The sequence below is a fragment of the Caenorhabditis elegans genome, chromosome IV (genome assembly GCF_000002985.6).
Source record: "Caenorhabditis elegans chromosome IV".
Taxonomy (NCBI): Eukaryota; Metazoa; Nematoda; class Chromadorea; order Rhabditida; family Rhabditidae; genus Caenorhabditis; species Caenorhabditis elegans.
This window is the reverse complement of record NC_003282.8, coordinates 9,366,855-9,386,160: the sequence shown is the minus strand read 5'-3', so window position 1 is coordinate 9,386,160 and position 19,306 is coordinate 9,366,855. Positions and strand designations below refer to the sequence as shown.

Here is a 19,306-nt window from a genome sequence, read left to right as displayed (position 1 = left end):
AACGTTTTCATCATTATACCGAAATTTTAATTAATCCAAATAAGTATTAAAACAATTTTTCGACAATATAATTAAAACAAAATTAAAAAATGGAAACTATTTTCTATATTGGCTGTGATTCAGTGCTGCGTATATACTAGAGCAGATATGAAACAATGCAAATTTCGGAATATCTTAATTTAAAAAAATATTTATTTATTCGAGTCAATTGACTTTGTGGGATGACTCATGCATATTTATTTTCAACTGTCATATATTTTGTCTCGAAACCAGTGAAAAATTACATTTGACTGCACCTAAATTTAACTTACTTTCTAGAATTCGTATTATCTTAACTTTAATTGTATATTTAAAGGTGTTAAAGGTAAATCATGCTGTGAATATCAAAAAAAAATTAATCTCGAAATTCGAGCCGAAATTCCATCTTTCTCTGAACAAAAGTAAATTCATTAACAATGTATTTTATTCAATGATGTTCTGTTGTCACTGTATTTTGAAAATGTTCTCAAACTTGGTTGGTAATTAAAGATGGAAACAATTATGAATGGAGTAGTTAACGATTCAAGCCTTTGGATACATTCGACGCATACATCCAGGTCCATGGCAGCCAAGAAATTCTGTGCAAACACAACCAGGTGGAGCTCTGGAATTTAAATAGTTATTGTAACTAGCAAATTTAGAATTAAAGGAGACATTCCCAAAAAAGTTTAATGTTTTCAACTTCTAGTTGAACTCATCATTAATAATATTGAATACACATATTTTACCAGTTAAACAGTTTTTATAATAAAATCAAGTTCATGTGCTAACAATGAAAATACAATACATTAAAAACTAATGAAATAATGCGAACTCAAATCAAAACCTCTTTCCAAGATCCGGTGTGATAGATGCAGCGGATGAAGAAATCGGACGATATCTCGGGTAACGAGCCATGTTTGAGCTGAATAGGAAATCAAGTGGATCCACTGCCACTGTTGTTGCACAGAGCAGAAGGAAAACCGTTGGAAGCAAGATTTTCGATGAGAACAGCATCTGAAATTCTAGAAAGATTTCGAAAGAAAATGCATATGTTATGTTGAAAAACAGAGAAGTGGTAATGGGAAATTAAAATAAAGATATACAAGAATGAAGTTCCAATATGTCAAAAAAAAAGAAGATCCCATTATCCCATTTTATATATCCCATTTGTTTGTCCGAATGACCGTATTTTTTCCTTAAGACAATAAAAATATGTGTCAAATGTTTATTTTGTAATTTCATAGTTGAACATTTTTTATAATTCCAAAGATATATAAGATATGAGCTGTAAAGCAGTAAGGAACTAATAGGAAATATATTGTGTGCTTTTATTATTCTATCAAAAACGCTCTCAATTTCTCTACAAGCAAGAAATTGAAACATTTACCAATTTTACAAAATTTTGTAAAGAGACATTTTTGAATGGCTTTCTTGTTAAGCTACATTGACGGAGTTTCGACGGTAATAAAACATATCTAATGTCGGCTAAACATGAATTTCTGCTGTTAACTTGATCATATAATCAGATTTAACAGTAAAATGTTAACTAGATAATGCAGGTGTAACATAATTCTATCAAATGTAACATAGCTCGTTGAATACTGTATTCGTTCTCTGTTTCTAAATAATATGTTAATAGTAAGAAATGAACTCCCATTTGAAGGTTTTATTAATAAATGGTACACTTCAATTGTTTCCAAAAGTGATAATGGAGCAAAACTCGACCGTTTTGGAAATTCCACTTTGAAAAAAAAAACAAGATTTTGTGAGGTTTTTCAATAAACTCAATAATCCGCAATCAAAAACATCCTTGAGCCAAGTGTAAATAAATAAGAAAAGTGACAAAAACCGTAACAAAATAGTAAAAGTCGCCAAGTTTCTAGAAATATCACAAATGTTTTCATCGTTCATTGCACATGAACAAATAGCAACTCAAAATATATCAAATGTGACAAATGAGAAATTGTCACGAGATCATTTATAAATGAAAAAGAATGTAAAATGAAGCTTCTAGTGCTTTTGTCACTTCCTTTCAAGATATTGACTCCTGGAATATATACATCATCCCATTTGTTTTTATTCGAAAGAAAAGCACATAATTTAACAATGCGATAGGAATACCAATTTTCATGAACCAAATAGTCATGGTGGTCCCGTCCCAATGAAAGGAAAAACGTAATAAGAAAAAACAAAAATATAATGGAAGATGTCTGTAATTGAGATGAGTTCAGACTGCAAATGTATAAATAATCAAAAAGTTTTAGAAAAGATAGTGATATCAGGACTTGTTAAAAAATTTCAAATTATTAAATTTTGAAATTGCTCTAATTCTTAGAAGTTTTGTCAACTGGAATTTTCACATGAGAATATGTTAGTTCATAATAATATCATATGAAAAATAATGGGTATAAATCTGAATGCCCATGGGAAAAGTTTTATATCGCTATAGAAACCTGGTTAAATAAAAGTATTCTATTTAACAAATCTGATGATTATTGATAATTTTACCTATTAAATGCACACAGCTGGTCTCACCTCGATTCAAAAATTTTATTATCTATAATCTAGTAAAATTGGCTTGTGACTGAATATGGGGGCGTCCTGATTTAAAAAAAAAAAGAGACTTTTCAAGCTGTTAAAAGAGGTTTGAGGAAAAAACCTACGAGTTTAAAAGAAAATACCGAAGACATATCGGTTTTATAGTAATTTCTGAACAATTTATCACTTGACATTAGCCAGATAGTCAAACAACATCAATTTTCACACTTGTAATTAGCATTTGTAGGTTATATTTTTCTAAAATATGATATCATATGCCTAAATTACATTTTTCTCGCAAAAATTTAAATGTTAATTTTTTTCTTTCAAACACATTATGCAGTTTTTGAAAATGGGTATTCTGCAATCTGAATATGTTGAGAACCGTTGCAACAAGCAGAAAATTATTTTACTAGTTTGTAGAATTGATATACAAACATTTTTATTTATACAGAACATTTAAAAAATACTTTAAAAATTGAATTATTAGACATTGCCCAAGTTGTTGATGATTGTTTGATAAATCTCGAGACCTCTCAAAAATACTTTCTCATTTAAATATTCATTGTGATCGTGTGGAAGAAACGGTGTGTTGATCATTGGGGAAAAGTTAATGGAATTTACTCCTTCCTGAAATAGTAGATCAACTGAATGTCAATTTGAAACTAGCCAATTTTATCACTTACATATCTCACAAATCTTGAATCTGTTGATGCAACCATTATCCCTTTTTCAAATTTGCAGTTTCTGAAATATTATTATTCAAATTATGTCCGTTAAAAAATTAACTAACTCTTGATTCAAACTGTCCTCAAATGCAGCCCAGAATGAATTATCTCGAGTATGTGCAGATATTGGTTTTTGGTCAGAATACTGAAATAGAGCCTTGATTGATTTTTTGTTTCAGAACCTTACTTGGGAAAATTCATAGGTGACACCTTCTCCGGCATTCTTTGCCCATTGATCCAACATTTCACGTATTTTATTAAAATCTTCATGAGGTGTCAATCTCATATCAACATCTTAAAATTATATTTTACATCTATAGGCTGAATGAAAACATTACTTACAAGCTTCAAACTTTTCAGGAATCACATTGAACTGAACTCCACCATTTACAATATTCACGTTCAAAGTCGTAACATCTCCCAGTGTTAAATTTGGATTACTCTCCAATACAACTTTTTGTTCGTTGCGAAATTTTCTGGCACTGGCTAGGAACCGCTCCTAGACAAGTTTTAGTGTTTTAATATTTGCAGAAGGAGTGTAACTTACGAGTTTCTCCATTGCAGTATTCTCCATAAACTGTGATCCATGACCAGGGTTTCCAGGGAATGTTACTTTCACCCACCACGCAACTCTTTCTGCGTAGAAAACTTTGTAGACATCATCATCTGATGGCATCCCTTCATCTAATGAAAATCCAAGGTTCAGCTTCTTGAACTCATCGGTTTTCGCAAATCCTTTCATTCCATTAATTCCAAATATTTCTTCATCGGGACCCCAAACCAAATGAATTGTCCTCTTCCATTGCCTGATTCCCTGAGCAAATAAGTTTCTTAAAGCTTCCATTTGCTGTACTCCAACACATTTCATATCTTGTGCTCCACGAGCAAAAATGTTTCCATCTTCATCTTTGAATGCAGAATATGGATCATGAGTCCAATGCTCACGGAATGTTGGAACTACATCAGTATGAGAATATAACATAATTGAAGGTAATTCTGGTTGAGATCCAGGAATCGTCATTATTACAAGGAAAACTCCTGGAGCTGTCTGAAAATTTAAGGATGAGAATCTAGCATTTTAATCAAGATTGTAAAAATTTTAAAAAAAGTATATTGGTTCCACTTTCAAAAGGACAAACTTCATAAAAAAATTTTTGAAAAACTTTCCTACCTCAATTGATCTTCTTGCGATTCCAAGTTCGTCAGCATATTTAAATAAAAAATCACGGCAGGCAGCTAAAATTTTATACAATGTTGACTGTTCTAATGTATATTCTTACCATAATTCGGATTTGGTTGCTCTGTATTAACACGAAGGTACTCTCGGAAACGAGTTACTGCAATATGTTCCTCGCTCATTCCTGATTAATTTTGTTTTTCACACAAGCATGAAGAACTAGAAAATATTCAACACAAATGTCACTGCTTCTCTCCCGAGCGGTCTTTTATACAACTTGTAAAAAAATGAAATGTCTTTTTGGGGGTTTTATTCTCATATCTTATCAATTTTATGGGAACAACTACCGTAGACATATCTATTATTTGATACAAAGAACATAATCGGTTTTCTGTGAACAAAACCAATAAATTTTGATTAATTATATATGGTACTTGGCACGTAACCAATTTGATTTTTAAAAAAAGAAGACGGTGAAAAAATGAAACCATAGATCACAATGAACCCGGAACTAACTTTTTATGTTCCTGTTCTTATGGAACACACAAAAGCATTCCAGAAGTGAATAAGTGTTTTATAAAAAACTATAGTTCAACATTTTGATTGTTAGAAAATACTTCTATTCATTTATCCTCCAAAAGAAAAAACCGAACAAAGTCGCAGTTTGAACAAAGTGGAGTTACTACTGCTCTGCCGGTACTCTTGCATAGTTGGAACAAAACTATGGAATCATTCTATGACTGTAAAGTTTAAATTATAATGTCGAAAAAAAACTCCGTCTTGTTCTAGTTGAGAACATTTATTGATTCCGGAATTGCCTGGATTTTGCGAAATGGTGTTATTAAATTGGAAACAAGAATACAAATATTTATAACAATATTGCTGCACTGCAAGTTTTTCGATATTTCAGCAACTACAATATATTTTTGAAAATAAAATAATTTCGACTGAAACTATCGATTTTATTTCTGAACTATCTAAAATATCATAAAAAGGATTATTTTCAATGTGTGATAATTGTTTATTCGTTTGTAAATAACCGTGTTTCCGCATAAACAATTTTCAATTGGTAAGTCGGGAATGCTAGACCATGTTACGCTGTAACACTAATTTTCCATTTTTTTTAAATTTCGAATATACTTTTCATGTCTCATCTATTATTAATTTATAATCCTTGTTATTAGGGAAATCTACTTTGAAGTTGTTTATTTCACTCCAATTTTTTCAATTGTTGGAACTCAAAGAAAAAACCAATGAACTTTTATTAAATTCGAATGGAGGAAAACGTATGTGCAATATATTTACGGAATAGATTTATTATGGATTACTTATTTAATTCCAAATATATCAAACATTTCCCAGATTGTTGATGAGTGTCTCGAAGATTTCAACTCCTGAAAAAGAATATTGTATTTCGATTGAGAAAACAAATTATTACCTCTTAAAAATACTTTTTCATTCAAAAACTCGTTATGGGCATGTGCTCGGACAGGTGTGTTGATCATTGGAGAGAAATTGATAGCAGGAACTCCAGCCTAAAATGTTTCAACATGAGCCGAATTTATATGAAATTTCTCAGGCCAAATCACCTTTCTTACGAATCTGGAATCAGTTGATCCTACACATACTTCAGTGGTGAATTCACAATTCCTGAAATATAAATTTATTAATCAAAATTATTGAATGGGGACACTAACTCTTGTTTCAAACTATCTTCAAATGCAGCCCAAAATGGATCGTCTCGAGTATGTGGAGACACTGGTTTGTAGTCGGAATGCTGAAAATACAGCTATTTTAAAAGCCATTCGTGATCATTAGATCTAACCTGAGAAAATTCATAAGTGACACCTTCTCCTGCATCTTTCACCCATTGATCCAATTTTGCACGAATTTCACCAAAATCTTGATTTGGTGTCAATCTGATATCAACATCTGAAAATTGAGCTCTTACATATATGGTTCACTTTCAGATAAACTTACAAGCTTCAAACTTTTCGGGAATCACATTGAATTGAACTCCACCCTTCAAAATATTCACGTTCAAAGTCGTAACATCTCCAAGAGCCCAGGTAGGATTTTTCTCTAACAATTCTTTTTGCTCGTTTCGGAATGCTCTTGCACTTGCAAGGAAACGTTCCTGGAAAAAAATTGTAAAACATGTAATGTAAATTTTTTGACAGAAAAGATTAATTTAACTTACAATCTTCTCCATTGCGGTGTTTTCCATAAACTGAGATCCATGACCTGGATTTCCGGGAGCTGTTACTTTAAGCCACCAGGTTACTCTTTCAGCATAAAAAGTCAAATATACGCCATTTTCAGATGCATGACCTTCATCAAGTGAAAACCCAATGTTAAGCTTCTTGAACTCATTCGTCTCCACAAATCCCTTCATTCCATTTATATGCCCTGTTTCCTCATCTGGACCCCACACCACATGAATTGTCCTTTTCCATTGTTTTGCCCCTTTTGCAAATAAATTCCTGAATGCCTCAACGTGTTGTACACCAAGACATTTTGTATCTTGTGCTCCGCGAGCAAAAATGTTTCCATCTTCATCTTTGAATGCAGAATATGGATCATGAGTCCAATGCTCACGGAATGTTGGAACTACATCAGTATGAGAATATAACATAATTGAAGGTAATTCTGGTTGAGATCCTGGGATCGTCATTATTACGAAATAAACTCCTGGAGCTGTCTGGAAATTTGAAAGTTTTCTCATTATTTAATAAAATTTAACATTGAATACCTCAACAGCTTTCCTTTCAATTCCAACTTCATCCGCATATTTGAACAAAAAGTCACGACAGGCCACTGAAATTTATGAATCAAGGAAACTACATGTACATTCTCTATGTATCACCACTTTCTAACCTAACTTTCATGTCAATTAAATATTGGTATGGTATAAAAATCTAGCTCCCAATCTTTCTCAATTTAAAGGTTTACCTACCGTAATCTGGATTCGGCTGTTCTGTATTAACCCGAAGGTATTCTCGGAATCGAGTGACTGCAATGTGCTCCTCGCTCATTTTTCAATAGCTTCTCGTTTTGGAAAAGTGCACAAGAAAATGATAAACACAAATGAATTGAATTTTCCGAGCGCTCCTCCTTTTATACAAATTTGATCGAAAAAAGAGTTGGCAACCGTTTTTTTATAATTATATCTTATCAATTCAATGTGACAGAAGGTGGACAATAAAAAGAAAGAACACAATACCTGGTTTCTAAGTACAACATAGTCCAGTCATCAGTTTGACATGAGAACCAATACAGTAGAAAAAGTTTTGAAAAGAATTGTGGTACCAGGAAGTGATTGATTGGAAGTACAAGCTGATAAGAAACTACAAGAATTCCAAATTGTCTGACCGGAAAGTTTAGGGGTCTATATATCATTAGATATCTTAACGTTCTCAATTAAAAACACATATCAAAAAATTCGTTCCTGCGAACTATTAATCAATTTATAATGCTCTTCATCGTGATTAAATGAAAATCAAGTCACGTTTAATCAGAAGATCAAACAATCATATGGTTCTAAAAACGTTCTAGACAGTTGGTCGTTTGTCTCATCTCGATATCAAATATGATCAGCTACGATAATACATCCGAATGTATGAAACTTCGAAAATTAACTGTTTTTACTGATTTCTTTACTGATAATTGAAGATAAAGTTTTTCAGAGATTTAGTAATTTTGAACAATTTAAAAATGTTTTCAAAATTTTTTATAATGGGACCTTAATAGACTTGCCCATCATTTAAGGGCCGCACAAAGGTGCACAAAGTGTTACTTTTAAGCTTATACTATCTTATTTTCTCGTTAATATAATTTCACTAAAAGCTTGAAAGCTCTGACGATGTTGTTTGTTCAAAATTTTGCCCAGATTTATATAAGAATGTTTACATCAGCTACTAACGTTTTTTAATTGAATAATTTGCACTGATTGCTTCAAGTTGACACCAGACTGTCATCGTCTTGGTTTTATCAAATTTGCACCATGTAGTTTAATTATGTTTAAAAAATGCATATTGCCTGGTTTCTTGTTTCTCTTTTTTTTGGCCTTTTAAAAAGTTCAATTTGTTCAATGTTTCGTCTCATTTACTGTTTCTCACGAATTGATTCCCTGGTCACCGTTTTGATCAAACCTGACATAAATGTGTTCTGTTCAACGAACCATTTGTGTGTCTCTTATCATCTGATTCTTTTGTCAACTGCGATTTCCCATAAAATATATGAAAAATGATGATTTGAAGATGACAAGATCCAATAATTTTCTCAATTACGATCATTCAATGTCTAGACTAAAAAACACTTATGGTAAACATTCTCATCTTCAAGTGTTTTAAGGAAAAATACACATTTTTCCATTGGGTTGTTTTTTTCTAGATCTCATAGAAAAAGATGATAAAAGCTGATTCTGGAACAAATTGATACAGGACAAATTAATTTGAAAATTGTTTACTTCAATTTCGATACCAACGAATATTCTATCGTAACAAATCACCAGAAGAATTACTGATCGTAACTGACTAATACAAGCACCAACGAAAGATCCAAAAACTATAAATATATTTAATTTTTGAAAAAGTATAAAACCTTTCAATTTTATAGAGCTCATTATGATTTCTCTATGCCGGAAACTAGAGCCCCAGAATCTAACTCAACTACTTATTATTTTGTTTGTCTCAATTTATTTTTCAACTATGAACGATCTGGAAGGACTTCTTTACCAACATGTAATATTCTGAAATAATACTCATAGTTTTGTCAATATAAAATCAGGAGCTGTTTGTTATCTTTATCGTTTTTTTTCATACATTTTTCAATGTACTTTTATCAAATCTATTTTTCTAGCTTCTAAAAAAAGTGTGTTCCAAGTATTGTCAAAGTCACGTCTATGATCGGTCATGATAGTTGACCTTGATCTCAAAACTTTTTTTTTTTTTCTTTGTATCTCTTTTTTCTTGTCTGCTTCCGTTCCCAGACGAATGATAAGATTATAAGATTTACTTACCAAAACCAAAAAAAGAGTCTCATAGATAAGATATATTTTATTTTTAAAAATTGATCCAGTGAGAGAATTCACACGGGTTTTCCGACTTCCACGGATGCGATTTTTGAGACGATCAAATTTTCTGAAACTTATTGGATGCGGGAAATTCTTTAGTTTCTACCAAAAGAAGTGACATTTCAGCTTTAACTTTTTCACACATTTATTCATACAAGCTTAAAAAAAAGAAAATGCGAGTATTGTGATGAAGAAGACGCTCATTCGTTGACATTGGCCACGTTGTTGATCAGCGTTTGGTAGATTTCAATACCTGGAAGCATCATAGTCAATATGAAAAATTAGATCCATCTAGTTATTACCTCTCAGAAAAACCTTTTCATTTAAAAATTCGTTATGTGCATGTGCTAGAAGAGGAGTGTTTATCAATGGAGAAAAATTGATTGCTCGAACTCCAGCCTGAATTTCAGTTACAATGAAATGGAAACTATGTTATTTTTTAATACCTCTCTAACGATGCGGGAATCGGTAGATCCAATGAGTACTTCAGTTGTAAACTTGCATTTTCTGAATGTATAAATCTAAAAATAAACTCCTTGCAACAAATAGCTCACTCTTGTTTCAAACTATCTTCAAATGCAACCCAAAATGGATCATCTCGTGTATGTGGAGTCACTAGTTTCAAGTCGGAATGCTGGGATAACAATTATTTTTAATATTGAAAATATGGTAGTACCTTTGAAAATTCATAAGTGACACCTTCTCCTGCATCTTTTACCCATTGATCCAGCTTGTTTCGCATTTCATTAAAATCTATGGACGGCGTCAATCTTATGTCGACAACTAAACGATATTTTTAAAAAATATTAGATTATTTTTCAAACTTACAAGCTTCAAATTTTTCAGGAATCACATTGAATTGAACTCCACCATTTACAATATTCACGTTCAAAGTTGTAACATCTCCAATTGTCAAATCAGGATTACTTTCCAATAGAGCCTTTTGCTCATCACGGAATTTTCTGGCACTAGCCAGGTACCGCTCCTGAAATAGCATTAGTTTTCAAATAGTTGCAGAAGAAGAGTAACTTACGAGTTTCTCCATTGCAGTATTCTCCATAAACTGTGATCCATGACCAGGGTTTCCAGGGAATGTTACTTTCACCCACCACGCAACTCTTTCTGCGTAGAAAACTTTGTAGACATCATCATCTGATGGCATCCCTTCATCTAATGAAAATCCAAGGTTCAGCTTCTTGAACTCATCGGTTTTCGCAAATCCTTTCATTCCATTAATTCCAAATATTTCTTCATCGGGACCCCAAACCAAATGAATTGTCCTCTTCCATTGCCTGATTCCCTGAGCAAATAAGTTTCTTAAAGCTTCCATTTGCTGTACTCCAACACATTTCATATCTTGTGCTCCACGAGCAAAAATGTTTCCATCTTCATCTTTGAATGCAGAATATGGATCATGAGTCCAATGCTCACGGAATGTTGGAACTACATCAGTATGAGAATATAACATAATTGAAGGTAATTCTGGTTGAGATCCTGGGATCGTCATTATTACAAAAATAGCCCCCGGGACTGTCTGAATATGTTTAAATGTATTCTCTGAAAGAAAATCCAAAAATTAATACCTCGAAAGACCTCCTCGCAATTCCCAACTCATCCGCGTATTTGAATAGAAAATCTCGGCAGGCAGCTGAATTGAATTTTTTTGTTTTTAAAACAAAGTTTACTCACCATAATCCGGATTTGGTTGCTCTGTATTAACACGAAGGTATTCTCGGAAACGAGTTACAGCAATATGTTCTTCACTCATTTTTCAAGTAGAACTGAAGAACTACAGTATACACGGAAGTACCCGAAACGACCCGAATGTTTTCTTTTATACTAGTTTCGAAGTAAGAGAACAGAGTTGTCAGACAGACACTTTTATTAATTATATCTTATCAGTTCTATATGAAAGGAACAATGAATAAAAAAAATGACGCGACGCGTAGTTTCATGGAACAACATAGATCAATGGAATTCACAGCGTGACATGGAAACCAATTCAAAACGGAAAAAATGAAATGAGAAATATATGGGAAAGATTGATGGCACAGATTTGAAATATTAATAGAAGATTATAAGATCACAGAGCCTTTCGATTGGGGGGATCGCAGGCATAAGACATTACTTACCGTATTCTCCCAGTTGTTCTTGCACCACTTACTCTTTTTATTTAGAAAACTCTCAGTTGATCGAAAGTTTTTAGGTTTTCAGAATATTTTTAAAGCTGAAAAACATATTGAGAATTTTTAGTAGATTCGAAGAGAGTATAATGCTAGTTATGAAAAAAATAGAAAGCTAAATATCTTCAACTCAATTTATAAATCTTTATGACCTTTCTGATGATGACAATCATGATTTTAGCGAAAATCTTTTTTTTTAACTGTGGTATACTATGTACAGTAATCTTGCCAACTGTGTTAAATTCCAATGATATTCTCAATTGAGCTTTGCTTGTGGGTATAATTGCGGCGAATGAAGTTAAATTAGGGGATGCTCACAATTAAAAATTTTACAACAAAAACATGTGCTTCATTAAAAAACAATTTCCAAAATTTAAAAAAAAAAAAGTGTTCAGTGATCACTGTTCTTGTGAAAAATGAGTGTCCTGGTCACATTACACTCGGTCATGAGAAGAATGTGTTCTGTATACCAAAAACCCATTGTGTTCTGTACATCAACTGATTTTCTCATCAAATTTTGATGTTTGAAACATCCGATGATATTGTTCCTAAATATTTGAGAAAATTAAAAAATAGAGAAGTTTCCTAAAACTGTGGGCTGAGAAATAAGACAAAACCACTACAAAAATTATTAAGTTTATGGCAATTTTCGTTGGGGATCAACTATTCGGCATTCACCAAATTTGCAGCTTGCTGGAATTTTCCTATTCACGCATTTCTAAAACAGGTTAAGGATCCGTAAAAACCAATCACTTAAAGAACTGGAACATTGGATGAAAATATTTAGGAACCCTCTGGGACATGGCTTCTGAAAATTACAAACGGAATTTTTTTGTTGAAGTCGAGTGCTAAAACAATAAAAAATAAAATTTATAATCACGAAACTACAAATTGATGATTTGGAAGTAGTGTTTTAGAACATTTTCTCTCACCTTCCACAACTCATCAATTGTTCCTAAAATGATTGGATTCAAAAATGTGTTTTCCTCGGTTAGGTTCGGAAAAAATATGCTTTGTTTTCGAGAGTTTATCACAAAATCTCTATGGGTCCTTTCAGCATATGGATAAAACACAATTTTATTTGAAGGAAGCCTAGAAGTTCTGGGTATTTTGAACATTTAGATTCATAATGTGTCAGCTTGATGAGAGAAGGATAGATTTTAGAATCAAAGAATACATATAATTTATCTAGTTAGCGAATTATTTTTTGTGAATTTGAAGTTAAAAAAAAGAATAAACTAATAATTTATGAAAAAATGTAGTACATATGAAACAGATAAAACAATTAACAATTAAATAGTAATTAACCATAACTATAATAAAATGGGTATAGTTGGCAAGGAGTCTCACTCTTTTCATAAACACTACATGATACTATTAATTTATCACCCATTAGAGAAGAATTGAAATCACGAACATCTTGGACGCCATTTTCATTTTCGAATCCACGAAAGATTTTTCCGCTGAAAAATTCTATTAAACTAAAAATTGGAAGAGCAAACTCACTAATATTCGTCTTCGGTTTCTCCTCTTCTGATAATTTTTCGGATAACCAAAGATTTTGGAATAATGTGCTCTTGTGCATTGAAATTTTCAGGTCTTCTGATTTCCAAAACGAAAGTATCGGTTTTCTTTCCTCGTTTCAAAAATCTCTGAAAATTGATTATTATATTGATTTTCCTAAAAATTTCAAGAACCTCAAGGGCTTTCTTTGCTCCTTCTACTGTGATAAGTTGTGATGAAATATTCAAACTTGTTGCTTTGATTTCAAGTAAATCCTTATCAGTAATGCCAATATCGCAGTTGAGATTCAATGAATTTGAAACTTTGAGTTCGGAATACGTGAATCCAATATCTTCATGTGGATGGTATTTTATAATTGTAAGATTTTTAAATTCAAGAATAAATTGTTTCATCCATAAGGCGTCATGATTATTTCCAATATACGAAGCTTCAAGGTTATCACATTTGAATTTCAAAGTTTCTGGTGGAGAAAAGGATAGCTGAAAATGAAATTTTGAAATATATAGATACAATAGCCTTGCTTACATCGTCAAGTTTAATAGATTCTGCCTGAATTATTCCATCTAAAGACATTCTTGTTAAATATCTTCTGATGACATCATATCGATTTTCCTGTTTCAATTCACTCAACTCATCGACTAATTCTCCATTCCAACTCTTATCAACTTTTGTGATATTGTTTTTACCAATGAACCACATTTTGAATGTATCAATTTGCATTCGGACGATTGTCTTAAAATTATGAAATTTGGGAGTTTTTTATAATTATAATGAAATATGTTTTCTTTAACCTACTTTTTCTTCGGACATATCACTTGTGATTTCATAAAGCATTAAAGTTTTTGGATTGAACTTGACCGAGTCCACCGAATCCTTATCATCTTTCGAACAAATTCGAAGATTACATCTGCAAAAATTCCATTTTAATAATACAAATAAAACTTTTATCTGATCGAGGCGGGGGTCTTCTTTTCTTCATTTTTTTTACTTTTCTTTCTCGTTCCCTACCGCATACCTTATATGAAACTTTTCTGGCGGTTTTGAGGTATTATTCAATGAATGTTGTATTCATCAAGTGATTTTATTTAATTATTTGATTTTAAAATTTCTCCTTTTTTATGGGAAGAGATGATGAGCTAAAATATGAAGTTATGCGACGGGCGCCCGTGAATGGCGCTCCCCCCCCCCCCCCCCCGTGACATTTAATTAGATATTTCTGTATAACTATTCTTTTCAAAAACTAGAAGAATGGAAAGTTTCAGAAATTTGAAACATATATATTCCCCAAAAAACATGTTTCATGTTTCAGCTTTTCACAGTCAAAAGAAAAGTCACACACCTCGACTCATAATCCAAATATCTGATGACTTTTTGTTGAAGTCTAACAGTCAAAGTAGGCCACGACATTCTAAAACTCGACAAATTTAGTTTTCAAAATGTGAAAAATAACAGTAAACCAAAAAAAGAACACACACTCGTTATGTGACGATTATACAACTGGCGCCATTCAAAAGGAAGAGGCAGAAAGTGTTGTCAAGTATTTCATAATACACCTGTCTAAATATGACTAATTGTGTTGTGCAATTTAAGGAAATTTGATTTTTATGCCAGAAGTCAGAATTTTAATGAAGGTACCAATTTTTGCAAAATAGATTATCATAACGGGTTTACATGTGTAAAACAGGTTGAAGTCTATATTATTTGCTAATATTTGAAAAGTTTTGTACAAAATTAATTGCACAGAACTTGACTGGGGAAAATGAGTTTTCTTGAATTAATGAAACAATTGAAAAACACAGTCGGTGTCACTTATCCAAAGATATTTTTTTAAAAACCAACTTAGAAATAAAGTGCGCGTCCAAAGACCAGGAATAAATAAATAACAGTTATCAATACCTACTATTTTATTTATTTTAGAAATTTAGTATGTACTTATTCTCAGTTTCATAATGCTTTTTCACTTCAATAGGAAGATACAAAAGACTGAGAGCAGTAACAACTTTGAGGTAAAATCTCTTGAGGTTTTGGACTAGATATCAGTCGAGATATCTCAAGTAGAACATCTAGATTCAGAAGGCATGGAGAACAGGCGACTCTAGGTTTAGTTACTTTCAGTGCCTAGAGCAACGATAGTGATACATAAATTATTTTTAAAATTGAGTTTTCAAAATGTGAAAAATAACAGCTTTAACAGATTAGTAAACATTAGTAATCAGTCAAAAAAGAAAACTAACAACTAGAGCTCCCAATTTATTTACTACGATCATTGTGGCTTTGCAAAATTTAAAGAAAACCAATTGTTTCGATCTAAAAGGCTACACAAGCTTTCCTACCTTGTGCCTGTCTACGTACATACCATCTTTCTGCCACCATAAGTTTTGGACAAGAAACAATTTAGGATTTTTTTTTGAGTAACCAGGCGGGTCAGAAACGAACGGCATATGTTCGACATCCGAACAAAAAACCCGACGTCCAGTGTGATCTGCCTGTAAGCAGCATTGGCGGTGTGCCAAGTTGGTACGTCGACAATTTCGTCATCTCCAATCTTTATGACGTTTCGATCACGATTTTTCGAGGTTTACTAAAACAATTCTTGCTTTTGTATTTTTTCTTGTGCATTAGGAAAAATTGGAGTTTAAGTTGCTTAACCTGTTGCACTATTGCTCAAAATCTAAACACAGTTTTTGTAATAAATAGCGTGGTAATGTAGAGTAATGTAGAGGTACTGTAGGTATACTGTTATTATAGGGTTACTTTAATTTGTGAAGTGATATATTTTTAGCATTGGAAGGTTTGGGAGTTAGAACATTGACGAGGTTTTATTATAGGAGTACTATAGTATTTTGGTAATTTGGGAAATTATGAATTTTAGCTTTTGAAGAATTGGTTGGGAGTTAGTGAGGATTTTGTCGCGGGTGTAGGAGAAGCAAATTAGCAAATTAAACAAATGTTAAAACTTTTCTAAAATAATCAGGAACAGGGACATTTTGTAGTTTTTAGAATTTTTTTGAAAGTCTGACAATGTGTTTTGAATTGTGTTTTAGTTACAATTTCTTGGTGCATCCTAATTGTGAAATGCATGCATTTAGCGTTTTAAGTGTTTCAATTTTTTACTGATGGGGCATTTTTAAATCAATAAAAATACATATTTGTAGAAAAAACATATAAATAATTAAAAGGACATATACAACCATTGTGGTTGCCACCAGTTGTAGGAGGCGCCTTCAGCGGCTGGTTCTTCATGTTTTAGTAATGTACCAATTTACCAACATTCGCATTTCTTACTAAATTTCGTACTGCTCCAGAATCGTTTTTCTCCTTGCACGCCGTAACCCCTATAGCACGCTCAATCGCACGCTGGTGACCTTAATTCCCCACAAATCAATTGGTCTACCTCAAGTACCGCCTTCTACGGGCCACCTTATCCTTATCCTTATATCAGCAAGTTATCCATCAGCAAGTGTCTTATCCATGCGCTTCCCCACTTGAACCACTCCCAATAATAACTTGTAGCCTTCCCATTTGACAATTCCTCGATATTCCCTATCCTTGCACTGCTCTCTTCTGATCTTGTTGGAATTTGGAATTTTCCTTTTTTACACAATTGGCCAGATTACCCAAAGAATACCCAGTTCAACCTCTTCTTTCTCATATGATGCATTTCTCATCCAACTCGCCAAATTTCTAACAAGGGAAGTATTCCTAACTTCCAAATGAAACTTATTTTTTTGAAAGACTATCTTCAAAGTAAGTCCCTACAATAATTAGAGATGTAGCCGATCTGAAAATGTTTCTCTGCACCCTCTCACTTTCCTATACTATCTCTCACTTAACTATATACTTAAGTGGAATCACGTTTTCTTGTTTTTGTGATTTATTTTTTCTGCGAATGAGTAAAAGTGTTATTTTAAGTTAGTAAATGATATTTCAAAAGGAATCAGGCATTAGTAAACGAGCCATTAGTATTAGTAAACGAACGAAAGTGAAAACATCAGTGAATGAGTGTCAAAGGGATTGAGCCATCGTTAGGAATTGAGCGTTCAAGTAAATGAGCATGCTAGTAAATGAGGGTTTGTTAGCCATGGTTTTTCATCTCTACATATTTAGTTCCAGACTGATACGGTAATTTACAAACCTCTAGAATTAACTAGTTTATTGTTTCTAGCAAAACTAAAAAGGTTTGCAATAAGCAAAATACTTCTGATGAAGTATTTAGTACTCATCAACTCGCATTTTTTCGTTAACATACCAAAGTTTTTTTGATAGATGGTCGTCAACTTCATCTTTCCTGTAAAAACTATTTGGAAGATCAAGAAGTTTTCTTATATTTAGTTTATTTAACAAAAATGCATTGTTTCTCGAGAGATGATCATCTTCTTGCTCGCTATTCTGCCGTATTTTGTTGTGGTCATCGAGACGGAGAGGCAGAACTATTTACTGCACAACGGTGGAGAGGAGGGAGCGTCTGTGTTCAAAGAGACGTAGACACATTGAATGTTGTACCAGTAAACAACACAGTTAGAGATGAAGAGAGTCGAGAAAGACACGCAGATATTTTCGTTCGTCTCTGACCACTCGAGTATCACTTGGTTTTTTGTTATAGCTTTGTTTTTTATATCGGACAGACATGAGTACGTTCATGGTTTCCTATGTACTTATTGTTTGATCAAAGGGTCATCTCTACGAATTCTACAAAGTTTGAACGTATCATCTTTTAAAAACTTCTGAGAACGCCTGTAGCCATTCATTTGTATATATTATTTTTGAATATAAATCAATTCGGCCAAAACTAAAGTTTGAAACTACAGTACTCTTTAAAGGCGCGCACAAGTTTGTGTGTTTAGAAGAAAGGCGCGTCGAGACCTGGCACCGCTTTTGGCGCGAAACTCGTTTCTTTCTCATTTCGCACATGTATTTTTGTGAATGTTTTTTTAATTTTTAATCGTATCCCATTGTAATAATCGTTTTTCAAAAACAATTTTCAAATTTCTTCCATTTTCCTTGTCGAAAAGCGCTGTCAAATTCAAATAATTCTTTGTCAATAATTCATTGTGATGCATTCAAATGTATCCTCTTTCTTCTTCAAAAGCATCTCATTCGAGCCGTTCTAAACGTCCTTGAATCGCCCATGAAACCATAAAATGATCGGTCCGTTGTCCCCATCGTCTTCCTCTTCCAATCGAACATTTTCATCTTTTCTTTTTTTATCTCCTCACGTTCCCCTGTATCCTATCCGTTTCTCTGCTCTTTGTGAACTCTTACTCAGTTGAGATGTGAAAGGTGAGACGAATATCTTATATCTCTCGAAACTAGTGATTGGTAGATTGATATGATGTTGATAACTGGCAGAAGAATATGAAAGAGCAAAATATTGCACAGCAAATAATAATCATGCGCAGAGATTGTGTACACTTACCTGTTACTCCATGGACTTTTATCAGTTTACTTTGATTATTGATCGACTCGGTCAACTGTGGATGACTCACAAATCAGTCGGCCTCTACAAATTCTTCTATTTTCAAATTTGCCACAATTCTCCCCCACAATTGGCGCCCTTAAATTGAGAAAATGAGAGAACGTTTCGATTGAAGAGTCTCAGAGAGTTAGACGGGCGGTTTCGCGGTTAAATAACCGTTTGTTGTGCTGTCCGGTGAAAACTCAACAAGAGTCGAAAAACTTCCTCAATTTTTGGTTTTTGAAAGTTGAACATACCGCTTATAAAACTATTTTTGCAATATAAGCGCAGCGATTTAGTGTAGATGCGCAAAATTGATTGAGAATCTTAATTTGATTTCTCTTTGATCTAGAAATTGCATCTCCAAATTTGCACCAATTTTTAATTTTCCAAAGAAACACGTGCTCCGATTCTTATAAACTTTTTTTTTCAAATCGAGAACCGCACCACACCTACACCTGAACAAACACAAATAACCGTCTTCTTTTTCCATCTCTTCCAATACTTTTTTGGCCTGTTCACCGCTCTTACTCATCGTTATCAAACCTTTTTATTCGAAAGTAAAAGTGAGAAATTTCTAATGGAAAATTCCAGGGTTTATTCCAC

The 19,306-nt window shown here is 32.8% G+C and overlaps 5 protein-coding genes and 2 non-coding genes across 7 annotated transcripts; all 7 read right to left on the bottom strand.

Annotated features, from left to right (window-relative positions):
* Positions 1 to 445: 445 nt before the first annotated feature.
* nssp-45 (uncharacterized protein) lies at positions 446 to 1,035 on the bottom strand (the record flags this gene model as incomplete). The annotated part of the gene is made up of 2 exons (NM_001026151.2): positions 446 to 643; positions 866 to 1,035. The coding sequence occupies 2 exons, from the start codon at positions 1,033 to 1,035 to the stop codon at positions 562 to 564; spliced, it is 252 nt and encodes an 83-aa protein (NP_001021322.1). The 3' UTR covers positions 446 to 561.
* A 769-nt stretch (positions 1,036 to 1,804) lies between these two features.
* Positions 1,805 to 1,825, bottom strand: 21ur-11845. Its single transcript, NR_056386.1, has one exon.
* A 1,146-nt stretch (positions 1,826 to 2,971) lies between these two features.
* On the bottom strand, positions 2,972 to 4,725 carry C10C5.5 (N-acyl-aliphatic-L-amino acid amidohydrolase). Its single transcript, NM_069251.4, has 8 exons — positions 4,568 to 4,725; positions 4,459 to 4,523; positions 3,835 to 4,335; positions 3,630 to 3,786; positions 3,475 to 3,581; positions 3,353 to 3,432; positions 3,246 to 3,306; positions 2,972 to 3,189 (listed from the first exon to the last, which is right to left on the bottom strand). The coding sequence occupies exons 1-8, from the start codon at positions 4,644 to 4,646 to the stop codon at positions 3,046 to 3,048; spliced, it is 1,194 nt and encodes a 397-aa protein (NP_501652.2). The 5' UTR covers positions 4,647 to 4,725; the 3' UTR covers positions 2,972 to 3,045.
* Positions 4,726 to 5,708: 983 nt separating this feature from the next.
* C10C5.4 (N-acyl-aliphatic-L-amino acid amidohydrolase) lies at positions 5,709 to 7,609 on the bottom strand. Its single transcript, NM_069250.7, has 9 exons — positions 7,421 to 7,609; positions 7,217 to 7,281; positions 6,665 to 7,165; positions 6,445 to 6,601; positions 6,290 to 6,396; positions 6,162 to 6,241; positions 6,054 to 6,114; positions 5,903 to 5,999; positions 5,709 to 5,858 (listed from the first exon to the last, which is right to left on the bottom strand). The coding sequence occupies exons 1-9, from the start codon at positions 7,497 to 7,499 to the stop codon at positions 5,812 to 5,814; spliced, it is 1,194 nt and encodes a 397-aa protein (NP_501651.1). The 5' UTR covers positions 7,500 to 7,609; the 3' UTR covers positions 5,709 to 5,811.
* A 2,059-nt stretch (positions 7,610 to 9,668) lies between these two features.
* C10C5.3 (N-acyl-aliphatic-L-amino acid amidohydrolase) lies at positions 9,669 to 11,332 on the bottom strand. The gene is made up of 9 exons (NM_069249.7): positions 11,228 to 11,332; positions 11,122 to 11,186; positions 10,572 to 11,072; positions 10,367 to 10,523; positions 10,215 to 10,321; positions 10,093 to 10,172; positions 9,985 to 10,045; positions 9,841 to 9,937; positions 9,669 to 9,791 (listed from the first exon to the last, which is right to left on the bottom strand). The coding sequence occupies exons 1-9, from the start codon at positions 11,304 to 11,306 to the stop codon at positions 9,739 to 9,741; spliced, it is 1,200 nt and encodes a 399-aa protein (NP_501650.1). The 5' UTR covers positions 11,307 to 11,332; the 3' UTR covers positions 9,669 to 9,738.
* A 1,622-nt stretch (positions 11,333 to 12,954) lies between these two features.
* Positions 12,955 to 14,653, bottom strand: fbxc-58 (F-box domain-containing protein). Its single transcript, NM_069248.6, has 6 exons — positions 14,585 to 14,653; positions 14,041 to 14,152; positions 13,771 to 13,977; positions 13,419 to 13,724; positions 13,228 to 13,373; positions 12,955 to 13,184 (listed from the first exon to the last, which is right to left on the bottom strand). Exons 1-6 carry the CDS (start codon positions 14,650 to 14,652, stop codon positions 13,025 to 13,027), a joined length of 999 nt encoding a protein of 332 aa, NP_501649.2. The 5' UTR covers position 14,653; the 3' UTR covers positions 12,955 to 13,024.
* Positions 14,654 to 19,149: 4,496 nt separating this feature from the next.
* Positions 19,150 to 19,277, bottom strand: C10C5.9. Its single transcript, NR_056385.1, has one exon. It is a non-coding gene; the product is annotated as an Unclassified non-coding RNA C10C5.9 (non-coding RNA).
* Between the last annotated feature and the right edge of the window lie 29 nt (positions 19,278 to 19,306).

What these genes read in the sequence shown, in the direction of transcription:
- C10C5.5 (NM_069251.4), bottom strand. Translation starts at nt 4,646, where the DNA reads ATGAGCGAGGAACATATTGCAGTAACTCGTTTCCGAGAGTACCTTCGT. An exon ending in TCCTGAAAAGTTTGAAGCTT is followed by an intron (nt 3,582 to 3,629) that starts GTAAGTAATGTT and finishes TATAATTTTAAG; the next exon opens with ATGTTGATATGAGATTGACA. An exon ending in ATTCAAGATTTGTGAGATAT is followed by an intron (nt 3,190 to 3,245) that starts GTAAGTGATAAA and finishes CTACTATTTCAG; the next exon opens with GAAGGAGTAAATTCCATTAA.
- C10C5.3 (NM_069249.7), bottom strand. Translation starts at nt 11,306, where the DNA reads ATGAGTGAAGAACATATTGCTGTAACTCGTTTCCGAGAATACCTTCGT. An exon ending in TTGCGAGGAGGTCTTTCGAG is followed by an intron (nt 11,073 to 11,121) that starts GTATTAATTTTT and finishes AAACATATTCAG; the next exon opens with ACAGTCCCGGGGGCTATTTT. An exon ending in TGAAAAGGTTTTTCTGAGAG is followed by an intron (nt 9,792 to 9,840) that starts GTAATAACTAGA and finishes TGATGCTTCCAG; the next exon opens with GTATTGAAATCTACCAAACG.
- C10C5.4 (NM_069250.7), bottom strand. Translation starts at nt 7,499, where the DNA reads ATGAGCGAGGAGCACATTGCAGTCACTCGATTCCGAGAATACCTTCGG. An exon ending in ACAGCCGAATCCAGATTACG is followed by an intron (nt 7,282 to 7,420) that starts GTAGGTAAACCT and finishes CATAAATTTCAG; the next exon opens with TGGCCTGTCGTGACTTTTTG. An exon ending in ATTCCAGATTCGTAAGAAAG is followed by an intron (nt 6,000 to 6,053) that starts GTGATTTGGCCT and finishes GAAACATTTTAG; the next exon opens with GCTGGAGTTCCTGCTATCAA.
- fbxc-58 (NM_069248.6), bottom strand. Translation starts at nt 14,652, where the DNA reads ATGTCGTGGCCTACTTTGACTGTTAGACTTCAACAAAAAGTCATCAGA. An exon ending in AATCTATTAAACTTGACGAT is followed by an intron (nt 13,725 to 13,770) that starts GTAAGCAAGGCT and finishes TTTCATTTTCAG; the next exon opens with CTATCCTTTTCTCCACCAGA. An exon ending in GAAACCGAAGACGAATATTA is followed by an intron (nt 13,185 to 13,227) that starts GTGAGTTTGCTC and finishes AGAATTTTTCAG; the next exon opens with CGGAAAAATCTTTCGTGGAT.